General features: G+C 49.7%; 9 protein-coding genes across 9 annotated transcripts; 6 read left to right on the top strand and 3 right to left on the bottom strand.

Annotated features, from left to right (window-relative positions):
• Positions 1-87: 87 nt before the first annotated feature.
• N7529_008802 (putative regulatory factor Sgt1) lies at positions 88-2,012 on the top strand (the record flags this gene model as incomplete). The annotated part of the gene is made up of 3 exons (XM_057244329.1): positions 88-346; positions 404-603; positions 675-2,012. 3 exons carry the CDS (start codon positions 88-90, stop codon positions 2,010-2,012), a joined length of 1,797 nt encoding a protein of 598 aa, XP_057095867.1.
• Positions 2,013-5,200: 3,188 nt separating this feature from the next.
• N7529_008801 (folliculin domain-containing protein) lies at positions 5,201-6,540 on the top strand (the record flags this gene model as incomplete). The annotated part of the gene is made up of 2 exons (XM_057244328.1): positions 5,201-5,212; positions 5,269-6,540. 2 exons carry the CDS (start codon positions 5,201-5,203, stop codon positions 6,538-6,540), a joined length of 1,284 nt encoding a protein of 427 aa, XP_057095866.1.
• An 840-nt stretch (positions 6,541-7,380) lies between these two features.
• N7529_008800 (CSN8/PSMD8/EIF3K family protein) lies at positions 7,381-8,380 on the top strand (the record flags this gene model as incomplete). The annotated part of the gene is made up of 2 exons (XM_057244327.1): positions 7,381-7,547; positions 7,810-8,380. 2 exons carry the CDS (start codon positions 7,381-7,383, stop codon positions 8,378-8,380), a joined length of 738 nt encoding a protein of 245 aa, XP_057095865.1.
• A 639-nt stretch (positions 8,381-9,019) lies between these two features.
• On the bottom strand, positions 9,020-11,494 carry N7529_008799 (tRNA methyltransferase RSM22; the record flags this gene model as incomplete). Its single annotated transcript, XM_057244326.1, has 1 exon — positions 9,020-11,494. The coding sequence occupies one exon, from the start codon at positions 11,492-11,494 to the stop codon at positions 9,020-9,022; it is 2,475 nt and encodes an 824-aa protein (XP_057095864.1).
• Positions 11,495-11,742: 248 nt separating this feature from the next.
• N7529_008798 (uncharacterized protein) lies at positions 11,743-12,388 on the bottom strand (the record flags this gene model as incomplete). The annotated part of the gene is made up of 2 exons (XM_057244325.1): positions 11,743-12,123; positions 12,173-12,388. 2 exons carry the CDS (start codon positions 12,386-12,388, stop codon positions 11,743-11,745), a joined length of 597 nt encoding a protein of 198 aa, XP_057095863.1.
• Positions 12,389-13,336: 948 nt separating this feature from the next.
• On the top strand, positions 13,337-14,246 carry N7529_008797 (SUR7/PalI family protein; the record flags this gene model as incomplete). The annotated part of the gene is made up of 4 exons (XM_057244324.1): positions 13,337-13,349; positions 13,411-13,708; positions 13,756-13,938; positions 13,988-14,246. The coding sequence occupies 4 exons, from the start codon at positions 13,337-13,339 to the stop codon at positions 14,244-14,246; spliced, it is 753 nt and encodes a 250-aa protein (XP_057095862.1).
• Positions 14,247-14,971: 725 nt separating this feature from the next.
• N7529_008796 (ribosome-associated complex protein SSZ1) lies at positions 14,972-16,778 on the bottom strand (the record flags this gene model as incomplete). The annotated part of the gene is made up of 3 exons (XM_057244323.1): positions 14,972-16,536; positions 16,592-16,628; positions 16,683-16,778. 3 exons carry the CDS (start codon positions 16,776-16,778, stop codon positions 14,972-14,974), a joined length of 1,698 nt encoding a protein of 565 aa, XP_057095861.1.
• A 480-nt stretch (positions 16,779-17,258) lies between these two features.
• Positions 17,259-18,083, top strand: N7529_008795 (exosome non-catalytic core subunit RRP40; the record flags this gene model as incomplete). Its single annotated transcript, XM_057244322.1, has 1 exon — positions 17,259-18,083. One exon carries the CDS (start codon positions 17,259-17,261, stop codon positions 18,081-18,083), a length of 825 nt encoding a protein of 274 aa, XP_057095860.1.
• A 317-nt stretch (positions 18,084-18,400) lies between these two features.
• N7529_008794 (MYB DNA-binding domain protein) lies at positions 18,401-20,526 on the top strand (the record flags this gene model as incomplete). Its single annotated transcript, XM_057244321.1, has 2 exons — positions 18,401-18,497; positions 18,545-20,526. The coding sequence occupies 2 exons, from the start codon at positions 18,401-18,403 to the stop codon at positions 20,524-20,526; spliced, it is 2,079 nt and encodes a 692-aa protein (XP_057095859.1).
• Positions 20,527-20,603: the final 77 nt, after the last annotated feature.

Genomic DNA, 20,603 nt, shown 5'->3' with positions numbered 1-20,603 from the left:
CACGGGATGTGAGTTTCGCCGCTTTTTTTCTTCTGGTCTTATGAGGTCATTCATAAGTTCTTCTACATTGATTAAATAAGATCGATCATGACTTCCGAGGAGGATCTCGCTTGGTTTCAATCAACTTTTCGTCCTATCCCAAAACCAGAGCTTCCCGATGACGCTGTCGAGTACTCTATCTATCATATTCCGCCCTCCCCCGCCCCCGCTGTTATCGATGAAGCTGCCGAGACTCGGGCGCGATTGCTTGAGGTACAGCGCACTGCAGCAGAACTGACTAAAGATTTGCTCAAAGATTACATTTGGCAACGTGAATCTTTTCGATTGGAGATTACGAAGGAAGATGGTATGGCAAAACATCAAGATTTACTTAAAGATCAATGCTAATTGCTGTGGGTGTTAGGAATCACATCGTTACAGGGTCGCACTAACTATGGTGACTCTATCGAAGACGAATGGGTTATCGTTTACTTCCTTCGTGAACTGACGAAGCGCCATAAAGATATTTGGGTCCAAGTGGGGGACAGTGATGGCGAGTTCCTTCTCATTGAAGCCGCAGGGACACTTCCTGCATGGATAGAACCAGATGTTGCAGACAACAGGGTGAGTGATTAATTTGCACTCAAACACAAATCCTAAAGATCTTATACTGATCAAGTCCGTCAATCTATCAGGTGTGGATCCACCAAGGAGACCTCCGAATCATCAAGCCTAAACAAGAGACGAAACGACAGGTCACTGAGAAGATATCACTTCCAGAGGCCCGAAAGATTCTTCGAGATGAACCTAGTCGCCTCCTTCGCTCGACAATTATTCAAGAAGAAGCCTTTTACCGTCTACGCAATTACCCTCAACAAATTAGCGAAAACCTTCACTCCGCCGTCATCACAATCCCTCGCAAGGCTGCGTTTCTCTTGCACCAAAAGCCTGCGTACATCTCACCCGCTGTGGAGGCGTTTTACATTCGTGATCCGATCGCCCTGCGACCCTTACGAGCGAAGGATGCCTCCGACCTTGTTTTCAAGCCTGATGATTTAGTGACCGTCAGTGTTCGATTTACTCGTGTTGGATATGCGCAACTCAAAAGCCAAGAGTTCCCTGTCCCAAGCACTTGGGCAGGCAAACTACCCTCATCTGAAGATCAAAAGGCCTATGACCGCGCAGAAGCAGGAATGAAACTTGCATGTGGACTAGAGATGCTGCTGTATGATCCTCAAAACCAGGATAAACCTGCGGTTAGGGAAATGAAGCTACTCCTCGAGGATGTGGACACAGGGGATGAAACCCTTCCCACTGATAAAGAGATTGAAGAAACATGGGACAAGCGTGAAGACGACGAAAAGTGGCTAGATATCAACTTTGAGGATCTAGAAACTGAGCTCAAAGGAAAGACTCAAGGAAAAGAAGCGGAAGCTGGTAATTTCGGTGACTCTGGTGCTCAGGAAAATCTCCAACGTATCGTGGCCCGATTTGAAGAGTTTTTGAACGACAACTCGGCAGGCTTCGACGGTGCCGACTTCATTGATGACTTTGAATCCGATTCCGACGTTGACGAGGATGACGAGGCAGAAGATGCCGACAGTGAAGGCGAGGACAAGGATGCCTCGTTCAACGAAGAGGAATTCGCTAGAATGATGAAAGAGATGATGGGTATGCCATCGTCGTCAGATTCCATTCGCAAGCGAGTGCAGGAGTTGGATTCGGATGGAGAAGATGACACAGAGCAAATCAAGGAGCTTTCCCGGCGAATGGAGGCCGAATTACAGGGAACGGGTGTGCTCGATCTCAAGCAGCGCCAGCACAACCTAGCCTCTGATCAATCCAGTGCATCCAAAGGGAAGGCTGCTCGGAGTTCAAAGCAAGATGATTCAGAAGATGAGGATGATAATATCAACATCAATCTTGCAAAGAACTTGCTGGAGAGTCTTCAAAGTCAAGCTGGAGTTTCTGGTCCTGCTGGAAATATGCTGTCAATGATGAACATGCGCATGCCCAAAGACGATCGCCCTTGAGGATGAACGATTTGTTCGAACACCTGTCTAAAAACACCACCCCGGGGGTACATCGACTTATCAGTCGATAGAAAAACTATCCGGGTAGTCTTCAGAGCCCGCGATTGATCTCAGCCCAGTCAAATCGAAGTTTTGCTGGTCAAAAACTGCTCAACTGACTCAAACCCGAGTGATTGCTGAAGTGTTGTCTAGTGGTCACCAGCACCCTGCGATATCTCTCATACATCAAGTAGGTATTTAGTCTGACAAGCTGTCGGTGTCAATGTCTCACGATCACAGGCACTACGACCACAGAGAAACAGGAAGAAAGTCTGTTTCATCTTTGGGGTGGGCTGATGGAATCATCTTGTATCCTGACTCTGTCTCCAGGGCTTTCATCCGGTGACCGAAGGTCGTTTATGGAAGGGTATTGTGCCCACTTACGTATGTAGTTGCAAAATTAGCGCTCATATAAAGATATCTCTCGTTTACAGTAGAGAAAACGATTTCAGAGCACAAATACCAATAAAATTGATCATAATCTTGATACTTTTACTCCACATAATCGCTCGTATATTCCAATATCATCACAAGATATGGAAATATACTTCCAAGATTCCGAGCAACGTGCTCATGTAACTAACGGCCTCGGGATGGGTTCAACTTATAGATACTCTGCCCATTTCTTGGTTCCAAGTTGTATATATAATGTATGTCAAAGGTACATATACTTATCCAGATCGCCGATCAGGTACTTTGCACGATCAAGTTGCAGAATTTCCACGTGGCCCGATTTAGATAAAAGGGTTTACGGCGATCGGAGATGAAACCGTCTAAAATCCGACCCACTACGGAGTAGTATGTAGTACCTAGTAAAATCGACCTTATTTTGAATGTGTGAGCACCTGCCAAAAGCAGTGTACCTACATATTATACCTACTGTCATTATTACTATTATATTTGTTGTCCGGAATAGACCGAAGGTGGATATTTGACACGAGAACCACTTTATATACCTTGGAGTGGAGGTAGTTGTGGAATTGGACGGAGTAGAATTGTGGACATGAAGAGAACCGGCAATTCAAAACCTAACGAACCTTTAGTTCAGAGTGGTTGTGTACAATAATAATAATTAATATCTTCGGAGAAAGGATGGGGTATCGATCCGCTTAAGCGGATACTCAGTTTCGTTCTATTGCGGTGACTGGACGGGTTTGCCGGTCGCTTCAGAGCCGACCATCTTTTTATTGTTTTTTAATTATTCTATATGGAGTTATATGTTTTACTTAAAATCCCTCACCTTAACAGGATTAGCAATCACATTTTCGGGTACAACAATAATAATTAAATTGGGTCTTCACAGTTCTAGCCTTGGTGGCTGGGAAAAATAGGAAATACTACATGTAGTAGGAACAATGCCGGGGATTCAGGATTACCATGATTTTTGCACCTGATTACTCTGTGGAGACAAGACTAATGCCCGGGGCAATTGCTCTTTCGGAGTCATCAATAATTTACGTCTTGTTTCATGTTAACCTGTAACTATCCTGGTCCGGAATGGGATCGAAAGTAAGTATAGCCTCCGTTTGTCCTTTAGACCGGTAAAGCACATATCAAATGAAATATGATTGACAAGTATTCAAACCCGAAGATGATTTGGAGCAACAAAATGTATATTGTAGATCATATAGAACCTACATACATAATGTACATATGTATATACTCTGCCACGAGGGTCGATGATGGAACGACTCAAGCCTCCGGGAATTCTTAGGAATCGCTGAGCACAAAGTTTAGATCCCTGTCGATTGGATACGGAAACGTTAATTTTCCCCCCGAGTTCCCACACCTTTCCGGGACTGTTTGGTGTCCCACTCGGGGAAAGATGAACATTCTCTGAAAGATCGTCTGAGATCGTCTTAAAACTGAACGGGAGTTTAGCCGAAAGGAAAAAAGCCAACCGAGTCAAATTCAATAACACGTTATATGCCAACAATATGATGACGTTCATCTACAGTATTGTTCATATAGAGAGTTCTTGCCCGGCAAATCGGAGGCCGAGGATTACTTTCCTTCACCTCCTTACCGTGCCCCTAACACGGAGTTATCTCCAGATTACGCCCCGAGGAAACCCGCGCTGATGGGTATGAGAATGTTGATCTGACACATGCTGATCTTGAAGTGAGATTAACGGGAGGGAGAAAAAAAAAAAAAAAAAGAAAAACGAAACAAACAAACACCCCAAGTGAATACCGGAGAAGGAAGCAGGCAACGCTGTACGAAGTACCCCTGATGATCTAGTTCAGGTGATAGATCATATAAGCCAGGATCAAGGTCTAGGAGATATGAACTTGGACTGCAATACAAAATGTCTATAACTACCCGGTACTCAGTACCAAAATGAATAAAAAGGAATTGACCGCATTCTGCAAACGATATAGCACATACATTAGGTAACTATATGTATGTATGTAACTATACCGATTGTATGTGTCTAGAGCCCCTGTTTGCACCGGTATCCACTGACACGCAACGGTCTCAAGGCAGATGGGAACGGCGTCTCGGGACACCAGACGCTAGAGATAGTGTAAAAACTTATTTAAATATTTCATTTGCGGCCCGATTTCTAGAAATGACTTTCACATGCAGCATTCCAGTAATTCCCAGTAAGGAGAGAATGTGACCGGAAGGGTGTAACTCGGAGGAAAAAAGTAGATTATAATCCATAATGTGTGTGTGTATGAATTGATTATCTACATACATAGACAATAATCCTCCGTGGGTTGTAGGTAGAGCAGAGTAGAATAGAACAAGAATATGCAAGACAGATAGAAAAAAGCCGAAAGGGATTAAAAGAGTGGAGTTGAAGTGGAGTAGTTCTATTTCTTCCATCGAAGGAAGAGAAGGAAGAGAAGAGAGGAAGAAGAAATTAGAACCCCCCCCCCCGGTCTTCGCCCGAGACCAATAATCATTTTTCTTTTTTTGTGGCGAAGAACGAAGAGCGAAGAGCCCCTTCGAGGCGCCCAGGTGGTCTATTTATCATATTACTCCACCCTTAAGTCCTTAGATCTCTCTTTTTCATTTTTACTCTTCTCTTCCCTTTTTTTTTGTTCTCTATTTCTTACCCTTCCCCCTTTCCCCGGGAACCTGGTCACTGTGTGGGCCCGCATACCAGTAATCTCGTCAGTCATGCATTGCGATGGTTGAAGATGGATTTTATTGTGAGAGAAAAAGCCTTGAATATCATGGAGTTCTAAACTCGAGCTAACATTATTAGCTCTCTTTAACGCACTTCTGTGAAGTGCATGGACCTACCTCCATCATTTGCTCGCAGGTCCTACCTTTTTCATGCCCGCAATGCCATACCGAAGACTCTCCACAAGGGACTCCCGCTTCGCAAGAGTCTCGCTTCGATGAAGTCCGATCTCAAAAGTCAGAAGGCTGCAAGTCACCTAGAATCGAAGATTCTCCTTATTTCTTAAAAGGACATCCCGCCTCGCCCGACGAAACCCGAAGCGGCGCCAATGGCGGCGACACATGCGCCAGTTGCACTTTGTCTCTACCAGATAATGTGAGCCGACAACTACCTCCCGGTGCGCCGGGCAGTCGCGACGCCAAAGGAAACAGCACTAGCCCTGTTCTCCGCTCACGCGAGGTCGTTTATTCCTGCGGCAGCAACCACTCGGAAATGGATGACGAAACCGATTATCGCACCCATGCCTCCCCTCCGGAATCCCTTCACTCCGCCTCAGTCGCATCCGACGCCTCATGCCACACACACATCCATACTTACCTCTCTCAACGCGGCCCACCGAATCCCGCCGACTACGCCCTCCTTCGACGCTCCTCTATCCGCACCCTCAGCTGTGAGCTTCTACCGCGGGGTCTCTCTTCGGGACCTATCTGTTTCGGCGACTCAATCGCCGGCTACACCATCGCATACATCTTCCGTCTTCCGGATCCCATGGCCCGCGGAAAGCGTCGCAGCTACGCATTAGTGGCACTGGCCGGAAGAGACGCCGGAAGAGCGTTCCGCGCATGCCCCATAATCTGGCGTGCATTCGGTCGCATCGCATCCAGCATTGTCAACGCCGCTGAGCGCTTCCAGGAAGACGAGAAGTCTCGCGACGAGCAGAACACTCCGGGTAGACAGCCAGGCCGTCAGTACCCTCCCATTTCTTCTTTCCTCACCGGGCGCGGCATGGACCCGGCTGGCCGGCGTGCCGCAGGCCAGATCCGTGCGCGCAACTTGGCCGAAATCGTGGGCAACGAATACATTTTTACTGAACTACATGCCCATTTCGTCGCACTTCTCCAGCAGCTGGGCTCAATGTTTGGCGGAATCCCTCTCAACGAGGAACGCTTTGTCTGCAGCACTGTCGGTGACGAACAAAGCACCAGCTCTGCTCAGCCAGTCCTGGTCTCTAAAGCTAGACCACTAAAGGACGGCCAGAAGTATGACGGCAACGACATCGACATGTCAAACCTTGAAATATCCACGGGACCCAAGGCGATTCCCATTGCGCCTCGCCGGCCCGTCATGGCATGAAATATTTTCTTACCATTTGCATAACCTCTGATTGAGATACCCGCCTGCTTTATTGCTTCTTGTTTCTTAGGCATTTTCGCTTCCACCTTGTTTTTTATTTTCAACTTTTTTTTGTGCTTGTACACGACTTGGCAAGATGACACGACCAACTCCCACGTCTCATTCTGCATACTGATTCGGGTTTCTTGCGATTTGGATATGGGCATAGATTATGGCGTCTCAAGATATGGATCGGAGTTTTTGTTTTTTTTTGTTTGTTTGTTTAACAGCCTTGATTATCTCTCGGTGATATGCTTTTCTTCTCTTGGGGACATCGTCCGATCTCTACGGAGTTCAGCGAGTCAAGCGCGTCTTTCTTGGAGCGTTGGCTCTGACCGAGATGCCACGATCCCACGAGGCATTCAAGAGACATGTATTTTATGTATTATTTGAACACGGATGAATCCATAGCCACGGGCTACTTTTCTTCAACGACACATATCCATAAAACTCCATTCACTCGAGCATATAAAAACTAGTTAGAGAAGAGACCAACGAGAAACTCAACATATCGATTTCTAACACGGTTCTTTCGATTGCAAAGCCAACAGGGAAAAGGAATTGATATACCAGTTGTTGAAGGTTACATAGCCAGGTAATATAAAACCGTCTGCATATACATTGCAGATTTCATCTGAGCTACAGTCCTCATATCTTGCGTATAGTCCGGAATAACCACGGAAGAGCTTACCACATTTGGTTAATCCGGACACAGGGCCACAATCAAAAATCCCACCAAAAAGAACATCCCGCAGATACAAAGACCCGCATCACCTCCCACCTACCTCTAGCAATATCAAAATGGTCGCTTTCGATAAGTGTGAGACCCGGCCTGCCCATATTGAGGCCATCCTCAATGGCCTCGACCGATACAACCCCGAGACCACCACCGTCTTCCAGGACTATGTGTCCCAGCAGTGCGAGGATCGGTCATTCGACTGCTACGCCAACTTGGCCCTGCTGAAGCTGTGAGTTAGAGCACTTTTCCCTAAAAGTATCGCGCTGCAAGAATTGCGGCAAGAAATCTCGCGCTATGGGTATCTTTCAAGCGTTATCTACTTCCTGACTTTCCCATAATGTACTTGGGAGTGTTTGATAACTCTTGTGAAAATACCGAGCGAGAACAGAATGCCATTGCATATCACCATTTGCAGAGCAATCTCTCCGTGCGGAGATGGCGACTTCAAATATGGGTGAACAAAGCTAACGAGCCGCTTTTTCCACCCTCAGCTTCCAATTCAACCCTCACCTCCTCCAAGCCGACACCGTGACCAACATCCTCGCCAAGGCTCTGACCGTGTTCCCCTCGCCTGCCTTCTCGCTCTGCCTTGCTCTGCTCCCTCCCAACACCCAGCCCTTCCCCACCACCAGCGAAGCGCAAGCCGCATCCCAGCAATCCGACTTCGTCGAGTCCGTGCAGAAGCTGGCCCGCCTGTCAACCCTCCTCGAGTCCGCCCAGTACGCCCAGTTCTGGTCCACCCTGAACTCGGACGACCTGTACGCCGACCTGACCGCCGACGTTGCCGGCTTCGAGGAGCTCGTCCGCATCCGCATCGCCGTCGAGGTCGGCAAGACCTTCCGCTCCATCACCGCCGAGAACCTCGAGTCCTGGCTCGATGTCCGCAGCCGTGATGCCCTCGACAAGTTCGTTGTCGACGTCTGCGGCTGGAAGGTCGATGGCGCCGTTATCCGCGTGCCTACCAACAAGGAGAATGAGGCCCGCTCCGAGGTCAAGAGCGAGCACGTCGGCATCGAGCAATTCGGTCGTGTGATCCGCCGCGGCTTCGAGCTGCCCGCATAGACTGTTCGTTTTTATTTTCCGAATGTTCGTTCATGTTATTCCTCTTTTCGTAACTACCTCATTTTTTAAAACACCAAAAATGGGTGCGAGGGAAAATTCGATTTTCATCCTTGGCATGAGTTCATGATTCCACCCCCGATCAAGTGACGAACTGGACCGACGGTGATAGATTTCGCATGGAGGAGGGGCTCGGAGATGAGTCGGGATCTGGCGCATCTGGCGTTTTTCTTTTCATTTTCTTTTCTCCTGTCTGTATTGGATTCTTTTTCTACGCCTGTGTGCTCATTGCACTGGGTGATATGAGAGAGAGAGATGTGATGTCCATACCATAACATAACACTTCAGCCGAGCCCATATGTTGGGCTGGCTTTGCTGCCAATATAAAAAGTCACACAGAGCTATGTCCAGATGTACCAACACGAATTTATGACCATGTTGTACTTGGAATCCTATTCAAACCAATTGGGTCTTGATGAGTTGGTATATATTTCTAATATGAATATAAATTTAGAGCGAAGATGTGATATTTACATCTGTATATTGTACAAATCCCGATCCATCCCAATGCTGTTAGTAGTATATAGTACATATGGTATCAAAGTCAACAATGCTCAATGGCCTTTCATCAGACCAGTCAGCTTAATCTACATCACGCTTGTTGTGAGCCTGACGAAGCTTCTTCTTGTCATTATGTTTCTTCCAGCTGGGGATATGCTGGCCTCTCTTCCTCATGGGGGCTACGGGGATATCCGAAACTGTGTAGTCTTCTTCATCCTCTTCACCCTCATTCTCCATCTCAGCCTCTTCCTCGGCCTTAGCCGCACGACGAGCCAGACGTTCCTTCTTGCCCTCACCATGCTTGTCACCAAGGTTCAGGTTGCGCGGGATACGAGTCTTTGCTCCCAGAGCCCACAGGTCTCCCCAGTAGGATTTGCGGGCATCGCGGTAGGCCTGGCGGCTGTAGGAGCGCGGGACAGTCCAGCGCTCAATCTTGCCGGCGGGAGTGCAAAGATCAAGGATGACGTGACCGCGGCGCTTCATGGGCGGGAACACTGCACGGGGAAGGGAGAGAGGGTGGAAAGATGGTTTGTTGGCGATCTCGGACTCCCCGGGATCCTCATGTTCAAATCCTTCGAAAGCGGCATCGGTGGCTTCGGCGGTTTGACGGATAGCCTGCTCCTGTCGAAGATCCACACCGCGCTGCACGGCGAGGTAGCTGAATTTGAGATCTTCGTGGTTGCGGTCCTTTGCTCCCATGATGCGCTGCAGGAATGGAGGACGGATGTACCGCTGCTGGAAGCTACAGTAGTCCCTGCGGCCCTTGGTTGCGCCAGAGGAGTTGTGCATCGGACAGGTGGAATGGTTGGTGCAGGGGGCGATGATCATTCCTCGCTCCTTCTCAATGACCTCGCGTTGATCAGGGTCTTCAAGGAAGTTGTCATATTCAGTAGAGCCGGGGCTTGCGATATGGCGCTTCAAGAGCATTTCACGAGCACCAGAAATAGCCTCGAAGCCCTTTTGGCGGCCTTTCTCGAGCAAGATGAGAACGCCCCCGTTGGGGTTCAGAAGAGACCACAGGTTTTCCACATGTTGCTTGCGCTCATATTCTTCCTCAAAGCCGAGAAGAGAATGCGGTGCGATGATAACATCGTACTGCTTGCGTTTGGGCGCTTTGCGCGAGTCCTCGAGTGTGGGTTTCTCACGCACATGAACGTAATCAGGAAGCCGGGGGAGGAAGCTGGTGTTTTCCAGCAATATGGAAGCGCGCAAACGAAGAGCATCGGAGCCTGTTAGCACGGCTGCCCTTCCAAAGGGAATGGGTTCTCCCTCGGGATGATCGGGAACCATGAGCTCCCATTCCGTGCGAACAATATCTCTCCAAGCCAGAATGCCGGCGCCGCCACCGCTCGCGTCCAGAACATTTGGTCCACCCTCCTGCGAGATCAGACTACGGATCCAATCGGAACCAAGACGCTTCCGAATCTCAACCATCACGCTGAGGGTTGATGCGTAGATTCCAGGGTACAATGCTGCTATGAATGCGTTTGCCTCCATCTCTCCCATATGGCGTTGTGAGGCATGAAGGGGGATGGGAAGCTGGGGTAGTTCGGCCCGCGGAGGCGCCGTTGTCGTCGAATGGGGTAGGCCGGGCCCTCCAAACAGACGTTGAGCGGTCTCGGAAATGTGCTTGTTGGAGAAATTCGACAGAATGACGGATATGGGACCGGTGAGGGTGTTCTTGGGCAAGTGAATAGTGGTGGGATCTGTCCCAAACTTTCCCTCGAGGGTATTTGGGTGCATCCGCGGCGCAGAGTCGGGGACTGCTTCGTTCTCGAACTCTTCAAGCATGATCTCGCCGCCCAGCTGCTCGGCCACTTCTCTCGTCCGCTGCATAGCGATTGTTTCCCGCTCCTCTGGTGGACTGTCCATGTCATACGCAACGGGGACAGCATCTTCGGCGATGACCTCCTCGCTTAACTCCACTTCTTCCCATCCTCCTTGTCCATCTTCGCGGAGCAAGCTCGTATCTTCGTCCTCTTCCTCAACCATCAACTCAGGTTCTTGTTGGAAGATCGGTTCGCCGTAGAGGCGGGCGTAGATTTGAAGCTCTGCATCGTCCAAAAGTCCTCCTGGGATCTCATCTCCAAACCGCTGCTTTATTGTGTGTACCCATGACTCGGCTGTGTGCTGGTCTCTTTGGCCAAGCAACTCAATGAGCTCGTCCGCATCGCCCTCGTCGTCCATTAGTTCCAGCTCTTCAAGGATTGCTACCATTTCGGCCTCATTTGCGCTGATCCGATCAATCAGGATATTGAGGTCGTCCGCTTCGATAGGTTCACTGGGTTGAGGCGACTCGGCGGATGCTGGGCCTGACACAAACCTCCGCTGAGGTTGGCATTTCGAAGTCGCATATTCGGAGGAGTTTGTTCGATTCGCAAGGGTTCTTGATGCCACCAGACGCGGTGCCTTTTGCACAAGTGTGCGTTTTTGCGTTGGCGTCAAGCGACTGGCACCTCCGCGGAGCTGTCGCGCCGCAGAAGGGCAGGTGAAGGTGCGAAACAATTCGCACGATTGGGACCGACTGGCCCCTGACACTGAAGACCTTGACAACATCGTAGAGCTAATTTCGACGTTGCTCAAAATCTGCCAGTTAGGGAATGAAAAAAAAAAAATCGTATCCCCGAAAGACCAGAAAATCGATGCCAAGCCTGCCATCCGCCCATCACAAACTGCGGACTTCTCATTGGCTGGTCCCTCGTTCCAGTGAAAAGGCCGGTTTAGCATAGATATAGGCAAGTTTTTCTTTGAAAAAAGGAATTATGATGTAAATTTTGAATTTGTATATTAGGGTATCATTGAAATTATTCCTCACTCTCTGTATCCTCATTACCCATGAGCACCTTGAGTGCATTCACACACCTCATCACCTCATGCTCAAGGGCCGTGAGTTTCGCCATGACCGCCATAAGACTAGGATCCTGGCTCTCTACGCGTACTTTCTCTTTCACACGTACCTCTTCGCCCTGCCATTGGAATGTAATACCGGCTTCATCGTGTGTTGGCGCTCGCGAGCCGAATATACGATCTCGGATGGAGAATCCACTTAGGGAGATATCCGAAGCGAAAGCAGTCGGCGCGTGGCTGAGGGAGTTGGACTCCAATGTCCTAAGAACAAGGACCAGAGCAGAGTCTGTGATAGATAGGTGGAAGGAAAGATGTGGCGGGAGCGGAGGATCAAACATCTGTCCTGTTAGCAAAGAATCCAAGCACAATCAATGGAAAGGGACATACGTTTTCAGTGGCGCTGGTATCCCACCATTTGCCTCGTGTCTCATCCCCTTCCCCCTTCAGCATCTGCCGTGCCTCGCTGATGGTCTCAAGCAATAGGTGTAGCTGACTGAAGATGAACCCGGCATTGAGAGGGTCCCCGGTCCATGTGCTGACATCTACAATATCCAGACTCTGGGCCACGAGATCACGAATTGACACAAGCTGCCGAAGGACCATCTCCGGAGCTTCGGGAGATTGGGACAGACTCAGCCGAGTACTAGGAGCCCCTCGAGAGGGCGGCAGTGATGCTAGACGAAGTTGGATATCCTAAAGACCGGCTCAGTTGTCCATCCGTTTCGGGTTGCATTGGAAATACGTACGCCCTTGACCACCTTAGTTCCAACTCTAGTCACGAATCCCTTGACATTTTCCGATCGTAACGATGATAATACCAAGGTTGATCCTGGTTCCTGGGGAGCTAGGAGGACACTGCATTCTTGGAGGCCTTCTTTCAACGAAGCAAGTGAATCCTGCATCGAATGCAGGAGCCATTCTAGCTCATGAGCCTAAGATAGTAGTTGGCATATAGATAGGATATGGGGGGTTCCACACTCCACCAATCTTGATAAAAGTCCTTTTACGTACCAGAGCAGTATCCGCTTCACGACCAATCTGGTCTGCAGGCAATGGGGGGTATGCCCAAGTTGCCATGATTGATACCGTAGAGACGAATCAAAGTTTTATTTTTTATTTTTTTTGCTTTCAATAAAAAGCCCTGATTCAGGCAGAAACGTTTAATCCACGTCACCAAGCAGGGCCTCACCGATGAGAAGCTGTAACGTTGTTTCGTTGGGTCAAATTCACTTCGTCATGGACCGACCAGGCTAAACCCAAATAGGCTTAGTGGATAGTGTAAAGTGTAGGCTAATATTCGATAACTCGGTCGATCATGTGCAACTATGACGTGGTCAATGGTTTCTTCTTTTTTTCATACCTAAGTATAAGGAAGAAATTGGAAGAAATGATGCCCATCATTATATCACTAGGGGTTCTCCCGGATACCCCCGGCTACTCTTATATCCTGTTCCAACTTCTCCATCTTCACATTCTGTCTTAACACAACCCTCCTTGCGCGCAGCTTCAATATCCAAACCCCCAAGAAAAGAAAGGTGTAGCTCAAACACAATGGGTCTCAGCAGTGAGTCGATCCTTCTGGTCCAACCAGCTCTAATAATTCTGAATCTAATCACATCGAAAAGGAGCGTCGCTGGGCTTTATGGGCCTGTTCTTTATGGCAGGCTCCATCTTGCTGATCTTCCTCACTCTCTTGGCGGGGAGTTACAACCACAGACCGCTGAACGAGGTCTATTTCCTTCAAGCCGACACGGGGAATATCCCAGGTGCACCGGCAACGTCGCGTTGGACCTTCTGGAACCTCTGTGGAGTCACTGATGGCGGCAAGAATGACTGCGGAAAATCTCACCCAGATTTCCCATTCGATCCCCCAAGCCACCGTAACTTCAACACGACCGACAATGTTCCTCACCAATTCATTGGGTATGTCAATCCAATCAATCGACTCGAGATGCGCTAACCATATATAGCACCAAGCACTACTTTTTGATGTCGCGATTCATGTTTCCGTTTATCATCATCGGGTTGTTCTTCGCCGTGCTCTCCCTCTTCACTGGCCTGCTGGCCATGTGCACTCGCATTGCCAGCTACCTATCTGGCTTCCTGGCCTGGCTCGCCTTGACCTTCCAAGTCATCACGACCTGTCTCATGACGTATGTCTCGCATCCCTTGTGTCCCCAAATGACATACTAACCGTAATAGCGCCGTCTTTGTCCAGGGTCGCGACGCTTTCAAGAGCAACGGACAAACCGCAAAACTTGGTGTCAAGGCTTACGCCTTTATGTGGACAGCATGTGCCTGTTTATTCCTCTCATGCTTGATGTACTGCCTTGGCGGTGCCGTTGGCCGGAAAGACACCGGTGGCTACAGCGGGCGCAAGGAGCGCCGCCGTGGTTTCTTCTCTTCCCAGCGTTCAAACAGCGTGAAGAGCCAGAAGAAAGAAAACACGACTTACGCTTGAAGTCATTGAACTAAGACAAGGCTATCTTGACAATACTAAGTCGGATAACCTGAATATCGACTAAAAACCTGAACCGTTGATCTCCGGGACCCCCTCATACGATTCAAGTTCCTACGTTGATATCCCTGGGAGTTTATTATCTAGGAGAAATGCTTGTTCTGTTTCGATCTCGCCATATTGTGCCTCGACATAACTCGGAAGATCAAACTGCCCACACTCGCTTGATGCTGTTACGAAAACGATCTTTACTCAATTTATTGTCTCACCACCTGACGTGCTACGCTACACGATCGATGGTATCGGCCCTACAAGGCGTGCAAGTTTGATTTGTTGATGAACCTCATGATTCGATGATTCGATTAAAGACTCATTCAGGAATCTGCTTTTGGTTGCGAATTTATTTAATTTAGTGTAATATAATCTCTATTGCCGTTTTCAACTTGATAATTTGTACCACTCAATACTGAATGTAGGGCCCAATGAAGAGTCTGCGGGAGATAGAAACCCTGGGATTGCTACCTCTGGAAACCAAAAAAAAGGGTAGGAAAGGGGAACCAATCGCTGTTGGTTGAGTCTATTTGCAAACTAGTAAAGGAAAAGACACCGTGATGATAACTGCAGTATAAATCGTGGATAAAAAGAAAACGCACAGCCTCTATCAATCATGCAAGCATCATCACACCATAAATAACCAAAGTCTCTTTTTTTATTTCTCAGAAAAAAGCTTAAGCGGAGCCGTTGACGGCGCCACGGACAGCGTTCTGGGAGCCGACCTCGCGGACGGCAATCTGGAGACCCAGATCGGGGTTGACGTGAACCATGACCTCGATCTTGCTGCCGGCCTTGACACCCTTGACGGCGAGCTCGGCAACGGGCTTCTCGATCTTCCAGACGATCTCACGGGTCTCCTCTTCCTCGTCATCCTCGGAGTCGAAGTCGGAATCATCCTCATCCTGAGCGGGCTTGTCCTCCTTGGCCTTGGGCTCGGGCTTGGTGACCTTGATATCACGGGCACCCTCGCACACACGAACCAGAACGTCACCACCCTCCTTGGGGGCGAAGTACTGGGCGATGCGGCGGGCAGGGAGGGCGGTCTCGGCGCCGAGGAGGGGCTGGAAGGTGGTCTCGGTCTGGGAGGTGAACTCCACGCCGATGGCCTTGGACAGGTGAGGAGCGACGGTAACCATGGGGTGGATGGACTGCTCAATGTCCTCGTGCTCGAACTCCTGGACGAGGGAAGCCTGGAAGGCGGCACCACGAGCAGAAAGCTCGGAGGGGTTGATGGCAGTGGTGGAAGAGGCAGGGGCGAGGATGGTGGTGGTCTCGGGGAAGATGTTGCTGACCAGGCTGGCGAGCTTGGGGGTGTGGGAAACACCGCCAGAGAAGATGACCTCGTCGATGTCAAGGACATCGAGCTCGGCCTTCTTGACGACCTGCTCGATCAGACCAGTGAACTGGCTGAAGACCTTGCTGGAGAGGAGCTCGAAACGGGTGCGGTTGACAGTAGAACCGTAGTCAACGCCGTCAACGAGGGACTCAATGCTGATCTGAGCGTTGCTGCTCAGGCTGAGAGCCTTACGGGTGGCCTCACACTCGAGCTTGAGCTTAGCAAGACCGCGAGCGTTCTCGCGGGGATCGGTCTTGTGCTTCTTCATGAACTCCTTGGCGAAGTGGTCGATGATGATCTGGTCCAAGGAGGCACCGCCGAGCTCATAGTCGTGAGCAGTGGCGAGGATGGTGTACATGCCACCGCGGGAGGCAACAACGGCCACATCGGAACGGGTGCCACCAAAGTCGGCAACCACAACCAGCTTGTCGGTCACAGTGGCTTCGGGGCGGGCATCGTAGGCCATAACGGCGGCAACGGGCTCGTGGATGAGCTGAAGAACATCAAGACCAGCGGCCTTGGCGGAGGAAACGAGGGCCTCGCGCTGGGCATCGGTGAAATCAGTGGGGACAGTGATGACGGCAGCGTTGACATCTTTGCCGAGGAAGTCAGTGGCGGACCGTCTCAGACGCTTGAAGTGACGGGTGGTGATCTCGGAGACGGTAATGGTGTTGGGTGTCTCGCTGGCGGTGTCGCGGATGGTGAAAGCGACGGTCGAGTCCTTCTGCTGGGGGTGGGCAGATTGGTGGCAGGGAGTAGGGTCAATCGACTTGAATTCCTTGCCGACGAAGTCGCGGAAGTAGGCGACGGTGTTGGCGGAGTTGCGAACGAATTGAGCCTTGGCTTGTGTGCCGTGGTACTCCTCGCCTTCGATATAAGAAAGGATGGTAGGAATTTGACGGTCTGAAAAAAAGATTAATTCAAGGTTCTCTAGGCGTGGGGCTTTGATAGTGCTTACCTCCCTCCTCGTTGGCAATAACCTCAGCCTTGCCCTCCTGAAAATGGGTCAGTCACTGTTATAAATTTCAAATGATGAGATCAAACCATACAGGCGAGATACGGGCAATTGAACTGCAAGAGTTACCAAATGAGATACCGATAGCAAAACGCTCCGCCTCAGCGGCACCGTTAGCGGCGTCACCCATGTCGAGATTGGGAATATGTATTTTCTGGAATTAAAAAGATATAATTTTCACGTCACGGCGTGAAAGTAGAGTCGGGGGTATCCGATGTATGGGGTGGAAATTCTCGATTGAGGGGATTGAAAAGATTTTGAGTCTGCCGCAAATGTGGCTAGTGCTTATCGATAGTAGTGTGGCGTTGCTCAATCACAAGCGATTTCCAACATTCTATGTTGTTGCTATATAAGCAATGATTTGTATATACAAGTCGAATATATGAAATTCTTCAAAAATTTAGTCTTGTCTTCCCCGATAATGTATATATGTCACATCATATTCCTCTTGAGCAATCTACATAGATCTCTAGATGTGTATCTATATCGTAGTCTGGTCACGTGTGATAAGACAACTTGCAGATCTATCGCTCAAAAAAACCCTACAATAAACCGAATCGAGCTTCGACTGTATTAACGCTGTTTTATCACCATATTGCTCTAGCCCAACATGAGTGCACCACTCGTTTTACTACCCAGCGATGAGGTACCTCGCGACTATCTCCCCGCCACCAACTCCAACCCTCTCCGACTGGGCCCTGGTCTCCGCATCCTATCACAACCCTCATCGAAGGCCACAGGCTCCAATCATGTGTTAACAGCAACACAGGCAGGCCTTCTGACCACCGACGCGAAGCGCAACACTGTATCGCTTCTTTCTTTCCCAAACCGCCGATATGTCCCCACTGTGAATGACCTCGTCATCGCCCAAATCCACCATTCCAGCATTGACTTCTTCCACTGCGTAGTGACCCCCAACACAGCACATGCACTTTTGGGTCAGTTGTCCTTTGAGGGCGCAACGAAGAAGACGCGACCAATGTTGAAGCAAGGCGAGCTGGTGTATGCCCGGGTGCAGTCCGTGGGAGTCGGCGCCGGCGCCGAAGTTGAGCTCACTTGTGTCAACCCAGCAACTGGCAAGGCTGATGGCGGATTGGGTCCTTTGGTCGGTGGGATGGTATTCGATGTCTCGACGGGTATGGCCGCCCGCTTGATTCGGGCAAGCTCCGCTTCCCCTGACAACACGGATGCGACTGAGGGACTGGTGGTTCTTTCTGAACTTGGAAAAAAGCTGGAGAGCTTAGGAGGATTTGAGCTTGCAGTCGGCCGCAATGGGAAGGTGTGGGTGGATTGCTCTAATGCCGCAGAAAGTGCGATCAAGGTCACTGTTGCTATTGGTCGGTGTCTACAGGAGACCGACCAGCACAATCTTCACCCCCATGACCAGAAGAAGCTGGTGACGAAAATCCTGCGGGAGATGAAGCTTGCATCATAGGGGCATTGGGCCTGGAGTATGTTTAACGACTTGGGATTTATTTCTATACCAGCATGTACAATACGAAGCACTCATGCAATCGCCAAAACTTATTTTCGAGTGCATCCACATGCACTCTATCAAATGTGTACACATACACACACACACACATATATATATATATATATATATATGTACACATGTATGCAACTATGTGCAATGGACATTCCAAGGTTGTAGGCTTATAGTCCGGGGTGACACACCGCCTTCCCGAACCGTTGTACATTCCAAATTTGATTTCCTCAAAAAAAGCATCTCTGTTCACACTCTGCGCTAGCATGCCTCTCCCATCGTTCTTGAAGGTTTTTAACATAGGGAGTACCTCATCACAATTTGAGCGTACTCCGAATGATTCTGAGTATCCTCAAGATATCAGTACGTTCATTGCGGTTGCTCTTTGCAGCGATACTGACATCTGCAAGTCCCCGAAACTCCGCATCCTCCAATTGCCAGCGGAACGAAAAAGCAAAAGTTTCCCAAAATTACCCAAAACGTATCGCCGCCAATCCCAGAAACCAATGGTACCGTGACACCTCCAGATTCAGACGCAGCGAATTCCTCCAAGCGCAAGCGAGAGGCTGAGCCGGAGCGGAAGAAAAAGAACAAGAATCGTAAGACGGACAAAGTTGTCGTCGAAGAGCCAACCAATGACTCTTCCAACGCACCGGCTTTTGAAATCCCGTCAACTCTGAACCAGCCTACGCCACCAAAGCAAAAGAAGGCTCGCAAGCAAAAGAACAATGCGCAATCTCCCACTACTCCCATTGCTCGGCCCGTGGCGGATATCCCACTTGCTGAGGAATCGGATGAAAAGCCAGCCATTGGCGCAAGATCAGCCCCAGGCACCCCCAAACACGATGGCAGCCTCACGCCAGGAGGCCGATCCAAAGTGCCCAGAGGCTTCCGGACCAGAGAGAAGGACAGCCTGAAAATCGGTTTCTACACGCCAGAGGAGGTGGAGAAAATCGAAACCTTCAAAATCAATTTTTGCACCTTGCATAACCTTCCTAGCACTACTTTTGACGAAATGGTACAACACTCCGAGCGTGGCGGCAATGGTGATTTCCCCGTGTCTACGGAAGTGACTACGAAAGGCGACTTTTGGAATGAGATCTATGGTCTTGTTCCGGACCGCGACCGACGATCTGTGTATCGCTTCATGCGCCGGCACTTCCAAGTATCGGCGCAGAGGGCACATGACTGGTCGAGAGAACAAGAGGAGGAGCTCATCAGTCTCGTCGGCCAGCATGGCCCGAAGTGGACTTATATCGGTAGACTCATTGGCCGAAGTGATGATGATGTCACCCAACGCTGGAAGAATAAGCTCGAGCACCAAGGCACCATGAATCAAGGTGCTTGGGACGAAGATGAGACACTGACTTTCCTCGATGCCATGGAGGCATCGTGGGTTAACATGAAGCCGCTTCTTGCGGAGAAGGCAGGAAAGGACTTGTACGACCTCGATGAGAAACTTGTCGCCTGGGGTAATGTTAGCCAAGCCATGGGCTACAGGCGATCTCGTCAACAGTGCGCGGACAAGTGGCGCAAGATCGTCAAGCAGGTCAAGACATTGCGAGCCAATGGCATGCCAGATGCTGTGTTTGATGTTAAAGCGGCTGTCAAGAATGTCGCCAATCGGAATGGAAGATTCAATAGGAAGAGTGCGGTATTTGTGGACGAAGAGGATGAAGACAACGAGGACCCAGAAACCACCAAACGGGACCCAGAAAACAACCCAGAACTTGCCAAGGTGTTGTCAAACCTTGGCCAGGCTAGAAATCAAGCAGAGCCTGAACCTGAGCTGCCTGATCCCGAGCCCGAATCAACAAAAAAGTCCAAGAAATCCAAGTTCAAGCGCAAGCGTGAGGACGCCGCTGTCCAGCTCGACAAGGAACCACAAGCCGAGGTCGGCGAGCCTGAGCTGCCTCCAACTTCCAACAAGTCTAGACTCCAACACACGCAGAATACTGTTTCTGATGCCGTTGAGGAACCCACATCATCACTTGCAACCAAGAAGACCAAGGCGGAACGTAAGCGTGAGAAGAAAGAGCGGAAAGAGCAGCAGGAGAGAGAGCATCAAGAGCAGGAGGAGAGAGAGCAGGAGCAAGAAATAGCTGAAGCCAAAGCAAGAAAAGATGCAAAGGCTGCACGCAAGGAGGCCAAGCGGCTGCGGAAGGAAGAGGCACGCCTCGCGGCCGAAGCGGAAAGCCCAGAGCCCAATAAGAATACTTCTAATAAGCCTAGACAGGTGGAGACTGGTGAATCCTCCCGTTCCGCCTCTTCTGAACTGCCTGCAGCGCTGGATTCAACGGCAGCGGAATCCGACCAGGATGGATCTGACTCGGATGTTGTGAATGAGAGCGATGTGTCGATGAAATACGAGTACGACTCGGACGAACAATAATGCAGATGTAGCCTTGCTTGAAGATACCCTACCCTGCTTTGCTTTTCTTAGCTGAGTCTGAATATAAATACAAATGT

This window comes from Penicillium soppii, assembly GCF_028829465.1.
Source record: "Penicillium soppii strain IBT 18220 chromosome Unknown utg000006l, whole genome shotgun sequence".
Taxonomy (NCBI): domain Eukaryota; kingdom Fungi; phylum Ascomycota; class Eurotiomycetes; order Eurotiales; family Aspergillaceae; genus Penicillium; species Penicillium soppii.
The sequence above is the reverse complement of the archived record's forward strand: the minus strand, read 5'-3'. Positions and strand labels throughout refer to the sequence as shown.